Source organism: Myxine glutinosa, chromosome 14, assembly GCF_964187855.1.
Source record: "Myxine glutinosa chromosome 14, kmMyxGlut1.1, whole genome shotgun sequence".
NCBI classification, from domain to species: Eukaryota; Metazoa; Chordata; class Myxini; order Myxiniformes; family Myxinidae; genus Myxine; species Myxine glutinosa.
Window position 1 is genome coordinate 12,534,766 of NC_136274.1, and position 15,972 is coordinate 12,550,737.

At 44.6% G+C, this 15,972-nt stretch overlaps 2 protein-coding genes across 2 annotated transcripts in view; one reads left to right on the plus strand and one right to left on the minus strand.

The window, feature by feature from the left end:
• Nucleotides 1–15,972, plus strand: part of PI4KA (phosphatidylinositol 4-kinase alpha) — a 261,370-nt gene that overhangs the window by 156,046 nt on the left and 89,352 nt on the right. The window contains exons 38-39 of the mRNA XM_068135196.2: nt 518–676; nt 1,023–1,102. Of these exons, the coding sequence (XP_067991297.2) occupies nt 518–676; nt 1,023–1,102 (239 nt within the window). The remainder of the gene's footprint in view (nt 1–517; nt 677–1,022; nt 1,103–15,972) is intronic.
• Nucleotides 1,811–5,518, minus strand: LOC137424772 (uncharacterized). Its single transcript, XM_078768363.1, has 2 exons — nt 2,991–5,518; nt 1,811–2,556 (listed from the first exon to the last, which is right to left on the minus strand). Exon 1 carries the CDS (start codon nt 5,516–5,518, stop codon nt 3,764–3,766), a length of 1,755 nt encoding a protein of 584 aa, XP_078624489.1. The 3' UTR covers nt 1,811–2,556; nt 2,991–3,763.

Sequence of the window (15,972 nt, forward strand, 5' to 3'; positions counted from 1 at the left end):
ACGTGGTGCTGTAGGTGTGGAAGGAGGGTTGGTGGACCAAGCGCTTTGCTGGCTGAAAGTTTTGGAAGTTATTCTTTGTGAAAAGAAGAAGAAGAAGAAGAGGAATACATTGTTGTGAACAGAACAAGTGGGGTACTCCTAATGGAGAAACAAGGAAATTGAAGCATTTTAAAACATTAAAAATGCTTTTAAAGGAAGAAGCATTTATATTCCATGAAGATTCACTTTGGCGATATTGAGAAATGGGGGGAAAATAATGGAGTACAGGAAGAGGAAGTACAGGCAGAAGGAAATTAAAGTAGAACTAGAAGGGCAACTCGATAGGGATACCTCCACCAGGCTGAACAGTTTATGCTTTGGAAACAACGTTCCCCCAACACGTCGTCGAACACCAACATGCTCCACCAACACGTTTGTTATTTATGCAAAGTTTGATTCTTGTCCTCTTTGTTCGTGTTGCTACTTTACCTCATGTCACACATATGTGCTCTCGTAAAATTAGACCTCTATGCTTTAGACTTGCAGCAAGACGCATCGCCAAACACCCTGTCGGTGATGGGTGCGACAATGGATTCCAGAAATACACTGGATGTGGCGATGGGTCCACAAACTACGCAAGGCTGGATCAACACCGTCCCCCGTTCTGGCGCCATGTCCACACTCTCTAAGAAATCAGGTGTGTTGTTTTCAGTTTGTGTGTGTCGATTATGTGTGTCTAAGTCTTGTGGTCTGTGTCTGTGTCTCTGAGCAAGTTGTGAGGTATATCTGTTTCTCTGTCTCTCTCTCTCTCTCTCTCTCTCTCTCTCTCTCTCTCTCTCTCTCGCTCTCGCTCTCGCTCTCGCTCTCTCTCTCTCTCTGTTTCTGTGTCTGCCTACATGTATGTTCAGTACAAAGCATACATGCGTCTCTACTGTGTACAAACTGTACAAAGATGTACTGAACTTTTGAGGACATAACCCTGATCATGGAACACTTTTGAGCAAATGTTCCTATCATTTCTACAACGTTTTTTATTTTCTTAGGTACTTCAAAAAAGACCAACAGAGGTACGCAGCTCCATCGTTATTATATGAAGCGTCGGACTCTGCTGCTTGCACTCCTGGTAAGTTGTGTAAGAAAGGTCAATTGCAGGAAATGAGTACTGTACTAGTCTGTCTTACTTGTATGGTGTCCTCCTTGAAACCTTTAACCGCACTCGGTAGAGCGCATACCTGCACCAGGCTGAACAGATTATGTTTTGTATCCCACTGATGAGCCGGATCTGGATTCAAACCTGAACCAAAATCTAATCACCTTGTTCTTGTCACCTAACCAACTCATTCACCTAGTTTTGTCAGAACTCGTCCACAGATTTCTGAAATGTCCAGCTATATGTCGTTTTTGGTCCAATCACTCGATGGGGAATAATGAATTGGGAAATTAATTTTAAAAAAGTCTTGGATCCGGATTTGAATCGTCACCAAAATGGAATCGATTATTTTTTGGCACACACTCAACCTATCAAGTTTCATCCGAATCCGTCCACAACTTTTTGAGATATTGTGCCGTATATACTTTTCGCTCTATTAGACACAGGGCCATAGGGTGGATATCTATTTATTTTTTTGATTTCATGACCTGAACCTTGGGATTTGGCAAGAAGGGTGTGGGATGAAGCCTTATGACCTCCAAAACATCTTGTTTCTTTTCACAAGCGATATCGTGGTACGTTACCGAGAACCGCTGCCCCAAAACACCAGTATACACCAATTGTATGTTACATTTGAAATACCCATTTACACAGTAAAAAAACAACACAAACTATATGATGTCATGTTCACATTGGTCTTGGCAGCAATATTTATTAATTCAGACCCCCAAAAGTAGTAAAAATGTTGTTTTAACGACTTGGTAAAATAACATGCTGTGATGCATTTATCAGAAAGTCATGTTTTTGGACCTTAAAACCTGCATAATTTAAAATCTTTGTACAATATTTGTGATTGGTGTTGCTACTACGATCCATGGTGGTTTACCAATGCTATTTTGAAACTGTTAATAGGTCCAATAAGTGTGTAAGGGGTGATATTTTAACCCATCAATGACAATTGCGCGGCGTACAAGCGAACCAGTGCGCATTGACGTCATGATAAACTCGAGATGGGCTGAACTATAGCCACAATTTGTCTCTTCGGCTTGGTCATGTTGAAACTTGTCCAAAACATCATACAAATAGTGCAGTTATTTCATCCTGTTCAGCATCAGAGTCTTCCTCATCTTCAGATCTGGAGTCTTTATCATCATTCTTATCATCAAAGTCAACATGGCCAGTTATGTTTGAGCAGTCGTTCCTGCCGCACTTGCACAAATCTGTGCACGGAATGTTATTCTGTAGGCAAGTGCATGTAGTTTCGTTGCTGCATCGTGTCTTCTTGCAGCTTTCAGTGCAGTTAGCAAGCTCCATCACGCTGTCTGGTGCAGGTGGAAGTGTCATCCAGTCTATGGCTAGTTCCTCTTCCATCATCCATCCATAGCCATCAGGGTCAGGGATGGGCTGCAGGCTCCTCTTGTAAATTCCTGAAATATTGAAGTGATCAATAACATTAAGAATGGAGATATACATATTTCCAAAACAACATCAGAGGTATATCATTAACACTAATAACAGTACAATCATATTATTGGGAAATTCTGTGTAGAGAAACATGCGAAATCCAAAACATCCTGCTCTGACTAAGTGTGGAGCAAAAAAATCTCTGGATCATCTACATGTCATGTTATCTTAACCACTCAACTGTACAGATAGTTACTTCAATTACTCTTTCAAATAGACCTGTTAATTTTGAACATTTACAAAGCATTGTTGTGACATTCAATATTTTGTTTTCAATTCAATAAACTTTCCAAATAATCATCTTCATTAACACATGCTGCACCATATACTAGTACTCCTGTCCAAACATAAATTACAGGTGACGTTCAATATTCAAAGAAACAACCAATTAACTTACCAGCTTGGTAATTGGCTCTCTTGATGTGCTGTCTCAGGGCATCTTGGTTGGGAGGCATTGTGATCTCAGACGTTCTAGCAAGACGAAACATGTTGTACCTGGCCTCATTCACAGTAGTGATATTGTGCTGTCCATATAACTTGCAGACAAATGTCCAGTGCTTCCATCATGTCTGGATGTATGTCAAACCGTTCTCCAAGGTCCTTCAAGGCACCGCACAGCTCTGGATTCTTTAGTATGATGTTTAAGGCCTTCTTTTTGCCTTTGCCATAGAAGGCGCTTACACTATCACAGCCAGTAAAACAGTGTAGGCCTATCAAAGCTTGGCTGACATCATCCCCAATGCTATCGTAGATTGCTTTCAAGTCAATTGTCCTAAGGTTGACTCCCTTTCCTGTGTGGAAATATAGATGTGCAGAGATTTGGGGTACTAAGGCTATGCCGATTATGAACACATCTGTATCCGGACTAACGATGATGACGTCATTGCTTGTGTGTGCTGCATGCGCGGCATGGAGGAACATCCGTGTGTCCGCCTCTTCATGCGTCGAATTTAGTGATGGCTCTTCTTTCACTTCAACTACCTGATCTGGAGTGCTGCTTCCTGTGAAGATATGGCATTTGGTTCCATGTGCCAAGAACACTGTAATTCCTCTGAGGTATGCTGTCTTGACCTTACTCCACGTCTCAAACAAGTATTCGATTAGCGACTCCTTGTTGTCACCGTTGGAGAGGAACTTCTTCCATTGTTGAGGAAGGGACTGGCCATATATTCACATCACTTGAGACCCTCTGGCTGCTCTCTTCTCTCGCTCGGCGTTCTTAATCGATACCTTTCGATAAGTATCGGTTACGAAATGGATCTCACTGGACTTGTTGCCCTCTGCTCCCTTGACAAGGCGCTTCAGTATTTCGTGGGCCAGATTGAGAAATGTCCTTTCCCCGGTGAGTTTGTTGATATTCAATTTCTGTATCATTGCCATACCATCCATTACATACATGCCTCCTACTGGAATAGCAACCACAGGTTTCTCTGCCTGACTTTCAAGTGCATGAAGTAGGTTGGCTTTGTTGGTCTTGACGAGGCAGCCTTGCACACTTGCCAAAGGAAGAGGTAGTGGGCCAAGAGAATAGGACATTAACTCTTGAAGATCAATTTTCCGGAACTGCCCGATGACAACAAGCCTTGCGAAGAGATTTCTGTCAGCCTTCAAAGACACATCCTTTCCACTAATTTTCTTTTTCACAGCCTTAGACATGTTGGTGAATGTCTTAAGTTTCAGTTTCTTCATTGAGCCAAACAGGTCGACTGTCTCCGTCTGAAGTCGTTCTTTACATAGGGTGGTGAACTCTGTTTCTCCTCTTTCATATGCTGTGTTTAGATCTTTCTGAACTTCTCTCGTAGCCACCACACCAGATGTAACATGAACCAGGTCCTCTCCATCATATTCAAATGGATTAATCATGCTGTTTGTCATCTCGATTATTTTGTCAACATCAGCTTTGTCACGTAGCATGCGACTTTGTAGTATATCGGAGCGTGTTGAGCTGTGCTCTTCATATCTGGACTTCCCTGCCATAACCTCGCATTCCCGTGCAATTGACCCCCTCGCGTGGTGTGACCAAATCCATCGGTTAACTGTCCCCTTGCTGGTAGTGAAACCGGTCATGCCCCCCTTGGTCTTGGAATCCCTGTTTGCTGTCTGCTCAATGGTCTGGTCGCAGGCGATTTGGGCAAAAGCTTTGTCGCTTCTCTGGGTAGCGAATTCACCCTCCATAAATTTCTGATGAATGGCGGGATGGGTCTGCTGAACATCTGACATTTCCAGCCAGTATACTGGAAGGTATCTGCTATAATTAATGTAATCATAGGCAAATATCCATGGAAGCATACATCGTATGCTGGCGAGGCGAACATCCCAGTTGGCTTCTCGTGTCCCTCTAATGAATAGCAAGAGAAGCTCCACAGTCTCAATGTATGAACTCCAGAAGCGAAATGTTGGTTTGGTGTCACTTGCTTCTAAGAATTTGTCAAAGGAGGTTTTGAAGTCTTTGAACTTGTCGCTGTTGAGAATGACATGGTAGTTTGGATGTGGGAAAGCTTCAGCTACGTTTGACAAAAGTTCCTTCACTCTACCCGCCTCATGTTCTGGAATACATTCAAAATATGCATCCAGGAGCATCTGCTGCATCGCGTCTGACATCAGCTTATGGGCTCGAACTGCCCTGTTGTAATGCTTGCCGCTGAACACTCCATTCACAGACCCCACTGCAACAATCTCTGACTCAACCAGGATGTCTTGGAGACCACCATCTCGAAATCTCTTTCCAATACAGCCAAGAAAGGACATTGCAGTGTGGAATGCCCCAAGTCGAATTACCAGTCTCTTCATGAACTGTGCATTCTTCCATCTAATGAGCTGTGCCTTGCAATAGATGGCTTGGTCAACGACAATGACGACTGCTTCCAACTGTAACTTGTCGGCGATCTGAACACTTCTCTGCAATATTGTTAGTACCGTATTCATTTCAGTCGGAGTGGCATCAATGACAGGGAGATACCCTATCACGCTCTTTGGTGGAACTTCAACACAAGACAGTAGTTGGTTGAATCCTGTCCAAGATGGCAAAGTCCCTTCAATGTTGTACTTGGTGATGTGGTATGCTAGGTCTATTGTCTTAGGGTGCTGGAGTAATGGGAAGTACGTTGCTCGATCCAATGGAACGCTGGTTGCGAATGGAGCGGGTCCTTCTTTTTTCCCTCCATAATATGTGGCAAGGTTCACTGCAGGTGGCTGCATCGATCTCTCCCGCGTCCTCTTAACTGTAGTGACTGGTGCTGGTTGTACTACTTCATGGGATTGACTTGGTCGCTGTATTATAATCCCATTGGTATTGTGCGTTGTTCCACTCCCAGACAATGTCTCCTCCCCGAAGTCATTATTGTCCCATACGAGTGTGACATGCTTGCCCGCCTGAATGATTGATGGAAGAGCATCCTCTCCACGATGTAGTTCTTGGTTAGCCAGTGCAGTGTCATGATTTAAGACGACAGAGTTTGAGACGCAGTAACCAAACCCGTTCAGTAGGCTGATTAATTGGGCTGAACCTGAGAGATGACGTACTGTCATTGCAAGTGACAAATGTTTGGGCATCTGTTTCCTTCCCTTTGATTGGAGGTATATGATGTCCTGTGCAATTGTGAGAATTCTTCTATGTATTGTAGATTCTATCTTTACAAACTCATCAGAATCAGGTTCGTCTGACACTCCCACCATCCATGCAATAAAGTTATAGAGACAGGCAGGTACAATTGCTTCTGCGGCATTTGTTGTCAGGTGCTCAGAGGTTGGGGGCCATGGCATATTTGGCTTGATCTCATCTATTGCATTTCTCAATTGTAGCGCAGTGAAGTAGTGTTCTCTAAGGTTATTCTCAGTATACCCAGGTTGCTTTGGTGGGGTTGGTTCAGAGTCGGATGTTTGTTCTGTCTCTGTTGTGTCATCACCTGAACCATGCATGGTTTCTTGCAACACTTTCTTTTCTTCAACCAGCACTTCAGTGGAGATGTCATTAACATACACAAGGTGTCCTTGGCAGCGCATATACGGGGTTAGAAAGCATAGTTGTGGAAATATTTTCATCACTCTTGTCTTGAGAAAGCCACTTTTGTAGTTTGATTCTATTCTGTGTGTTGCTTTGATTTGTTTCATGAACATGTCATTAAGTCGTTTCAGTCTGTAGATTTCCTTGTTGTCTATTATAAGATCCTTGACTGTTGCACCAAATAATGTGTATGCTTCTGAGTAGTTGGAGTCTCCTTGTTGCTCTGCATTAGGTGTTGTTGCTAGCTTGCCTAAATACCGGGTATACTCCTTGTAGCAGCGACCATGGTATTTTACCTCTATCGCAACACAATCGCGGTCTTGAATTTGAAGCAGCAGGTTTGTATTGTTGTTGTCTTTAGCGGCTTGCTGCAGTCTTGGTGCCTCAATTGTTGAGCACCTTGTTAGAGGCTCTTTTCTTCATCCCCTTTTGCCTGTATTGATTGTTCTCTCTTTCTGACAAAGGATGCATATATTAGGCAACACATATTGGGATCTGGCTGAACATTTGGGCTTGCCTAAGCTGGAGCGTAGAGCACGTTTCTTGACTGGTTGTGGGCCTTTATGCACCTTGTCAATGTTGACGTTGATGTCATTGCATGTTGAAGCTGCAATAAATACACATAAAAGAAAACAATTAAAATTATGTGAGTTTAAAATGTCTAGACCTCAAGTCATGGTTAGCCCGACTAGATTCCCTTCCCCCCTCCCCCCCCCCCCCCCCCACCCCTTCCTCAGACTTCCTTTTAAAAATTTATTTGTTTCACCTCGGCCCTACCTCCTTGCATAAATATTGCACAGTTCCTTCAATTCAAAATCGTTCGACTACACACAAAATCATTTTCCATAAACCTCACAAAAAAAAAAATCAAACTAAGTTTTGAAGCATTGTCATGATTTATTATTCAAGTTATTCAACCTACCAGTATTGGCTGCATTTTCTTCTCTCTTTTTCATGCTGCTTTGCACCCTGCTCACTCGTTGTTTATCGGTAAATCGTGAATAACACACTTGATGAAACGCTGCATCATGCGGTATAGCTATAGCAGGTATTGTTACCATACTGTTGCCACGTTCGCCGAATTCGTCAGCGTGGTTCTTCACGAAATTTCTCGCAATTTCAGCTTGATCACCTTCTAAATTCTGCCACGTAAGAACAAATTGCAAATATCGTGGCCATGTTATATCACTAAAAGGTATTAAACTTGATCTTTTGGCCGGAGAAATGCACATATAACAGCGTTTCTCGCTCCCACCCTCATCACCGTAGCTGCTACTGGAGGCCGCCATTTTGTTTACTCGCAGCCGGACGCCCAGACATCGTTCGTAGCGCGAATAAGCGCGATCCTCATTGGTCAATACATCGAAATGCGTTTGAGGCTGAACGGAGATTTTGGAAATAAAATTATAAATTTCAACATTATATTACAGACTAACGTACCAGAATCTGACTTGTGAAAAGTCATGAACATTATTTCTTAATTTTTTCTATATTATCATGCCAATTTGATGCCCACCCGATTTTCAGGTCACGAAATGAAATGAAAAATTGGAACACCTGGCAGTCTATATCACTCAATGGTGAAGGATTACTTGAAAAATTTGAGGATCCGGATCCGGATCTTCACCAAAATATAATTGATTCATCCGTGTCACACACCCAACGCGGGCACCAAATTTCGTCCGTATCTATTCGTAACTTTTACATCCTGCTCACAGACAGACGGACAAACAAACAACAAAGATGTCATGCATATCACAATACTTGCAAAATCCAAATAAACAATCGTTGCCATGGAAACAGCAATTTGGTAATTTTTAAAATTTGGCCTATCAGGTGTTTTACGTGATTGAATATTGTGCATAAATGGAGTCAATGGAGTATCTTCTCTTCTGGACTTGGTTATGACTAACTTCCCTGCAAATGTCTGCTGCTCTTCTTCTGCTCCAATCGGTTCTTCTGATCATGTGCTTGTTAAAGTGGACATCTCTCTGGCCATTCTCAGAGAGCCTCCTCAGCGAGTCTGGCATTTCACTCAGGCCGACTGGCACGGTCTGCAAGCAGCCATCAATCAACTGGACTGGTCTCCCATCTCTAATGCCTCTGACATCAATTCTTCCTGGGAATTCTTCCAAAGCAAACTGCTCTCTCATATGCACAGATTTATCCCATCTCGTCTTCAGTTGACTTACCCTTCCTCCCGTCCATGGTACACTGAATCTTGTGGTGAGGCAGTTGCCCTGAAACAACTTGCCTTTGCATCTTGGAAGGCAAATCCAACTGAAGGCAATCTCAGTTCCTTCCACCAAGCTCGAAACAAGTGTGTTTCTACCCTCAGGAGTGCCAGGAAGCACTATCTCTCCACACTCAAGATTGAACTCTCAAACCTGTCTCCTTCCTCCAAATCCTGGTGGCGTCTGGTCAAATCCGTTTCTGGTGTTTGTTCCCCCTCCATCCCCTCCCTTACCTCAAATGGCTACACAGTTGACACCGCACGTGACAAAGTCGAATGCCTCAACTCTGTGTTTGCCTCAAAATCTTGTGTCCCAAACCCATCTCTCTCTGTTCCCACCTTTCCCAGTCGAACCCAACTGCTCCTGGACTCTGTGTCCTTCTCTCCTGACAAGGTGGAGAAGTTTTTATCAAACCTCGACTCTGATTCTGCAACTGGACCAGATGGCATCAGCCCTCGGGTCCTAAAATCCTGCTCTGCCGCTCTATCTCACCCTCTCTCTGTTCTTTTCACCCTCTCTTTTGCTCAAGGTCATCTGCCAGCATCTTGGAAATCAGCAAACATTACCGCTTTACACAAAAAAGGTGCAAAAACAGATCCTTGCAACTACAGACCAATCAGCCTGCTCCCAATTATCAGCAAAGTCATGGAATCCATCATTGCTTCAGATATCAAATCCTTCCTCTTCTCCAATGGCTTGATCTCTGATCATCAATTTGGATTCAGACCAGGTCACTCTACTCTGGACATGCTGCTTCTGCTGTCTCAACAATGGATGGAGGTCCTCAATGCCAAACAGGAAATCAGAGCTGTCTCACTTGACGTATCACGTGCCTTCGATACGGTCTGGCACCCAGCTCTGCTCACCAAACTCACCTCCTATGGTATTCAGGGAAATCTCCACTCATGGCTTGCGGATTTCCTCTCTGGTCGTAGGCAACGTGTGGCCCTGAATGGATTTCTCTCATCTTCCCTTCCTGTTCTGGCTGGAGTTCCCCAAGGTAGTGTTCTGGGCCCTGTGCTATTTCTGGTCTTCATCAATGATCTCTCCGACTCTCTGGAAAATCCTCTCTATCTCTTTGCTGATGACTCCACTATCTGCCGCTCCATTCCTCCTCCCTCAGATCGGCAGTCTGCAGCCTCCTCACTCTCTGCAGACCTGGACAAAATCACAGACTGGTCAAACAAGTGGAACATGTCTTTCAATCCTGACAAATCTCACACTCTTACAATGTCTCTCCGAAAGGACCGACTGGACAACCCTCCCATCTACTTTCTCAACAATCCTCTCCAAGAAGTTCTGTCGCTCAAGCTTTTGGGTCTCACTATCTGCCATGATCTTTCTTGGGAAAACCACATTTCCAAACTGGCCTCCAAAGCCAGTCGCCGACTGGGCATCCTCCGTCGTGCGAAGTCCTTCCTTGGCACACCTGAGCTCCTCACCACATACAAGGCTTTCATCCGCAGCTCAATGGAATACTGTTCCCCCCTCTGGGCTGGTGTTCCTGCCTCACACCTTGCTCGGCTTCACGCTGTTGAGGCCAAAGCTTTCAGAATCATTGGAATCTCCTGCGATGTAGTCAACTCCGAGGGCCTTTCACTCACTCACCGCAGGCAGGTTGGTGGTCTTTCTGTCTTCTACCGACTCCTCTCCGGCCTTGCTCCCCCAGCTCTCTCTGTGCTCTGTCCCCCCAATTTTCCTTCAGGTCGCACAAGATCTGCCTGCAACCCTCTTATGGTTAAACTGCCAAAGTCTAGGCTCTCTGCTCACCTTCACTCTTTCATTCCCCTTTTCTCCCGCCTCTGGAACAAACTCCCCCACTCCCTTCAATCCCACTCCTCCCTCCAGGTCTTTAAAACAGCTGTTCACCACCATCTCTTATCTTCCCCCATCGAAAACCTTGATCTTTTCTACCCCCGGTAATTCACCCCAGAGTCCTTGCAGTGTTCATATGTTTTATTCCTCTGCCACCTTCCCCCAAGTCCTCCCGATGTCCCTGCTCTCAAATGTTGTGTTTGTGTCCTTCCCCCTCTCTCCCCATCTTGTCTGCCACTCCCCTTGTTTTTTGTGTTTTGTGTGTCGGTTTGTCTTTTTGTGTGATTAATGTTAGCTCTTTCACGAGCCTCGATCTTGTATACAAAAAAATAAATAATAATAATAATAATAATAACAAATTTGGTTGATCCATTTTATATTTGCCACCGAATAGGCGTTTTACATGTTTTGGATGGCATTTACCCTGATCTTTGACTGACTTTGACCAGACACACGTAAACTACACATGTACAAATAAGCTGTGTATGTTTCAATCTCATGTCTTGAAAAGTTCCTGAGGTTTGGTAATAATAAAATCACAAAAAATATCCCATTTGATTAACATGGGGTGAAATTTTTGTCATGGACACCGTCTTCTCTTGGAACCCTGGTGTTGGGCTAGCGGCTAGGGTGCCGGCTTAGGATCCTAGGATCCTGGGTTCGAATCCCGGTCAATCGCTGAATTAACGCCAGGGGGGTTGACTCAGCCTGTCATCCTTCCGAGGTCGGCTAATTGAGTACCAGTTCACTGGTAATTCCCTGTTTGTCGTTAAAGGCGGCAAAAAGGGTTGGCGTCAGGAAGGGCATCCGGCCGTAAAACATTGCTTCAAAAAGGGGACCAAAAAACAACAACAACCACAGTTCCCGAAAAAGGCCGACGCCCGCTTGTGGGGAAAAATGGCCTCTAAAGGTGGTTTGTTACACCGTTTTCTCTTTGCCACATGTGACTTTTCCCTATGCCACTAACCAGGATGAGCAGAACCTGGAAAATAAAGATAAATGTAATAAATTATTTCTATTTTGCACCCTCTTAGCTTCAAACTAAGGTGGTTTACCAATGGGTGGTGGGAGGGGGGGCTTTTATTTATGACTGGTGAACCTCAAGTGTTATTGCAGAAGGCCAAGACAGAAGTGTCAGACAGAAGGTCAAATGGGGTCTATAGGTTTTTGGGGACTGAGTGTTACAATGGGGTCTATCGGGTCTACAAGGTCTTAGGGTCCTAAAGGTTTCTGGGGTCTTAAGGCTCTTGAAGGGTCTGACGTTTATTCAGGGTCTCACTGGTCTTTGGGGTCTAATGGGCCTTAGGAGTTTTCGGGGTATAAAGGGTCTTGGGGTTATAAAGGGTGTAAAGGTTTAGAAGGTATACAAACAACAACAGGCATTTGAAGGCCATTTTCTCTGCTAGAGCAGGGGTTAGCCTTGCGGTCCCCATGACGATCTTCCCCATTTTGCCCTATTTTCTACATCTCCCCTTGTTAACCCCCTTGCCCACATTTCTTCTTACACCACCTTAAGCCAAGCCTTTCTCGGTCTTCTACTTCCTTCTGCATTCATTTCCATCACTCTTCTCAACCAGTCACTTTCATCCTTCCTCAACACATGACCAAGCCATCTCAACCTGTTTCTCTTCACAGCATCCATCACAGGCTCTATTCCCATCATCTTTCGCAATTCATCATTTGTCTTCCTCTCTCTCAACGATACTCCACACATCCGCCGAACCATTCACATTTCCACCGTTTCCAGTCCATCTTCAGAAGGTATACAACAAAACAACAGGCATTTTAAGGCCATTTTCCCTGCAAGAGCGGGGGTTAGCCTTGCGGTCCCCATGACAATCTTCTCCATTATGCCCTATTTTCTGCATCTCCCCTTGTTAACCCGCAATTCATCATTTGTCTTCCTCTCTCTCAACGATACTCCACACATACACTGAACCATTTGCATTTCCACCCTTTCCAGCTGCTCTATGTTCATTACCCATGTCTCGCTCCCATAAATCATAACACTTCTCACACATGCAGCATACACCTTTCCCTTCAGCTTCAACGACACTCAGTTTCCGAAACTTCTTCCATGCACATCTCACTCCAGCAACCATTGCCGAGTCTGATCCACCTTCTCCATTCAGCATGTCTCCTAGGTAGCAAAATGTTTTCACACCTTCCAGCTTCACTAGGGCTCCAAGATCCAACACAACATTTCCTCCATCTGCAGCTCCCTCTGTGCACACCTTACACTTGAATGTAGCTGCCACACTGGTTAATGACCCACTCAGACCACTACATTTTTGATGAGCCCAGTCAGCGCACATTGTACATTGAATGGAGTTCACTCCGACACCCTTCCTGCACACAGCACACGGCCACTTCCCAGTTCTTTCCACCTCACCACATGCTTTACCACTTGCCATCACCTTCGTCTTTCCGATGTTCACCTTCAGACCTTTTGTCTCCCTCCATACATTCCTTCCACTTGTACATCTTCTTCTTCAGTCCATCCTCAGTCCATTCCACTTGTTCATCTTCAGTCCATCTTCAGAAAGTATACAACAAAACAACAGGCATTTTAAGGCCATTTTCCCTTCAAGAGCGGGGGTTAGCCTTGCGGTCCCCATGACAATCTTCTCCATTATGCCCTATTTTCTGCATCTCCCCTTGCTAACCCGCAATTCATCATTTGTCTTCCTCTCTCTCAACGATACTCCACACATCCACTGAACCATTCGCATTTCCACCCTTTCCAGCCTTCGTTGCTGCTCTACGTTCATTACCCATGTCTCGCTCCCATAAATCATAACACTTGTCACACATGCAGCATACACCTTTCCCTTCAGCTTCAACGACACTCCCCTCCTTGTCAGCACGCCACTCAGTTCAGAAGGTATAAAGGATCTTAATAGGTCAAAAGGGTATAAAAGGTGTTGAAAATAGTCGAAATGGGTCTAAAGGTGTAAGGGCTTTTGAAGGTATACATGTTGAAAGGTATTTTCCAATAGTCTATAATTAATAGAGGTAATTAATAGACATGGTCAAGGTCCAATAATTAATTGATAAGTAATTAAGCCATTCTCATGGTGCAACTCACGTTCAAACAGTACGTAATCGATAGACATACTCACATAGGTCGACCAAGACTTCACCTTGGCGAGGGTTCACCATACACCTGTGTTTTTCAGTTTTATATACAGTATATATATATATATATATATATATATATATATATATATATATATATATATATATATATATACACATACATACACACACACACACACACACACACACACACACACACACACACACACACACACACACACACACACACGGCATTTAATATGGAATATTTTTTTTGTGGGGGTGAACTTACTTTTCAAGATGTCTTAGAACCAAAAGTTCATTGGAATTATGTTGAAATTATTCTAGATTTTGTTAATGTGACCTTTAAAAGAAACAAAAACCACATTTGACATTTCGAAACAAATAAATTGATCCTTGAAAGTGATGGAAACTGATATCAAACTCAATTCGTGGACAGTACTGTGTTAAACTTCTGTACGTTTTCCAGAAGTAACTCTTTATTTTGCACATTAGCCAAATTTTTTTTTTTAACACAAACAAAAGTTAAATTACGACTGGGATTACGGACAGTAAAATTACAGTTCAGTACTTCGTGTAACCCCCACGAGCATTCAGGAGAGCACGTACACATTGAGGTATGCTGTTCACGAGATTTGCCAAGGTTTGGACAGGAATAGCTTGCCATGCAGTGACAATAGCAATAGCCGATTCCTGAACGTGCTCTCTGGCCCACTGCAATCGGCGCTGGCGGTGTTGTCTGGTCAGGCGTGGCTTTCTCAGGGGACGCCTGGCACGATAGCCTGCTTGAACCAGTCGTTGGTTGACTAGCCTTCTGGATACAGGCACATTTGTCAGTTGCTGCCACTCAGCCCGAAGCCGATTAGCTGACTTGGTACGGCCATTGCGGACTAACCGGTGCAGCTGGCGATCATCCCTCCTTCCGGTTCTGCGGGGACGTCCTGGCCTCGGTATTGGAGCAGAGACACCCCTCTGAGCATTTCGTTTCAGGATCTTTGACACCTGACTTTGAGTGATGCCACACTGCCGAGCAATAGCACGCTGTTTCATGCCGTAATTTCGTAAAGCCACCACTCCATGACAAACAGCATTGTCGAGTTGACGGACCATCTCCAGAGGAAGCGGCAATTACTTTTGGAGACTTGCAGCAGTTGTTTTCCACTAATACAGAACGCAACAACCCTTGTATACCCGACTGTGAAGCCAATCATCAAATGCACCTGTCCGTACATTTTGCCACGCCACCTGTGATATAATCCTGTTGTTGACTTCTTGCTGCGACAGACAATCAGTGACATGGTTCTTTTAACAAATAAATCACCAAAGTGTAAAAGACACTCACCAGATTGATATACCGAGTTAAGAAAGTAAACCGAAGTCAAGAAAAAATATAAAATCCATATTAAATGCCAAGTCTGTATATATATATAGATATATATATATATATACTAGCAGAAGTACCCGGCATTGCGGGCGGGGGAGGAGGAGGGGAGGGGGAAGAGGAGGGGAGGGGAACGGGGGGGGAGGGGGAGGGGGAAGGGGGGGGAGGGGAAGGGGGGAGGGGAGGGTGTGGGGGTGCCCGGGGGAAGAAGGGCCCCTTCCCCTCCCCCCTTCCCCTCCCCCCCTCCCCCCCCCCTCCCCCACCCCTTCCTCCTCCCCCCCCCTCCCCCATTCCCCCTCCTCCCCTCCCCCCCATTCCCCCTCCCCCCCGTTCCCCTCCCCTCCTCTTCCCCCTCAACATCAGGGGGGTTGACTTAGCCTGTCATCCTACCGAGGTCGGCAAATTGAGTACCAGTTCACTGGTAATTCCCTGTGTGCCGCAAGAGACGAACAGGGTTGGCGGCACGAACCCAGAAGTCGGAACTCATTGTCGTCAAATAAATGTAGCATGTATGTTTCACTCTCTGTCACATGCCGTTGGTCCCATGTCAATTGGATGAAGTTGAAAAATTAACATTACGAAGTTTCTCTGGGACGTACTGATTCCGAATAATGAAGTTGAAAAATTAACGTTCCGAAATACGCTTATTACGCTAACAGAAGCGCTGGCGCTGCGAAGCGCTAGAGGGAGCGCTGCGCTCCCTCCCTTCGATTCCCTCCCTCTTCTGCTAGCGCTTCTGCGCTAATACGCTAATTTTAAAACCCGAAGTTTTTTAAAATTTAAGGTGTGCTGTAGTTGCTCTGAGATGTACTGATTCCGAATATGCCTTTGATTTTTCTCTGCGATG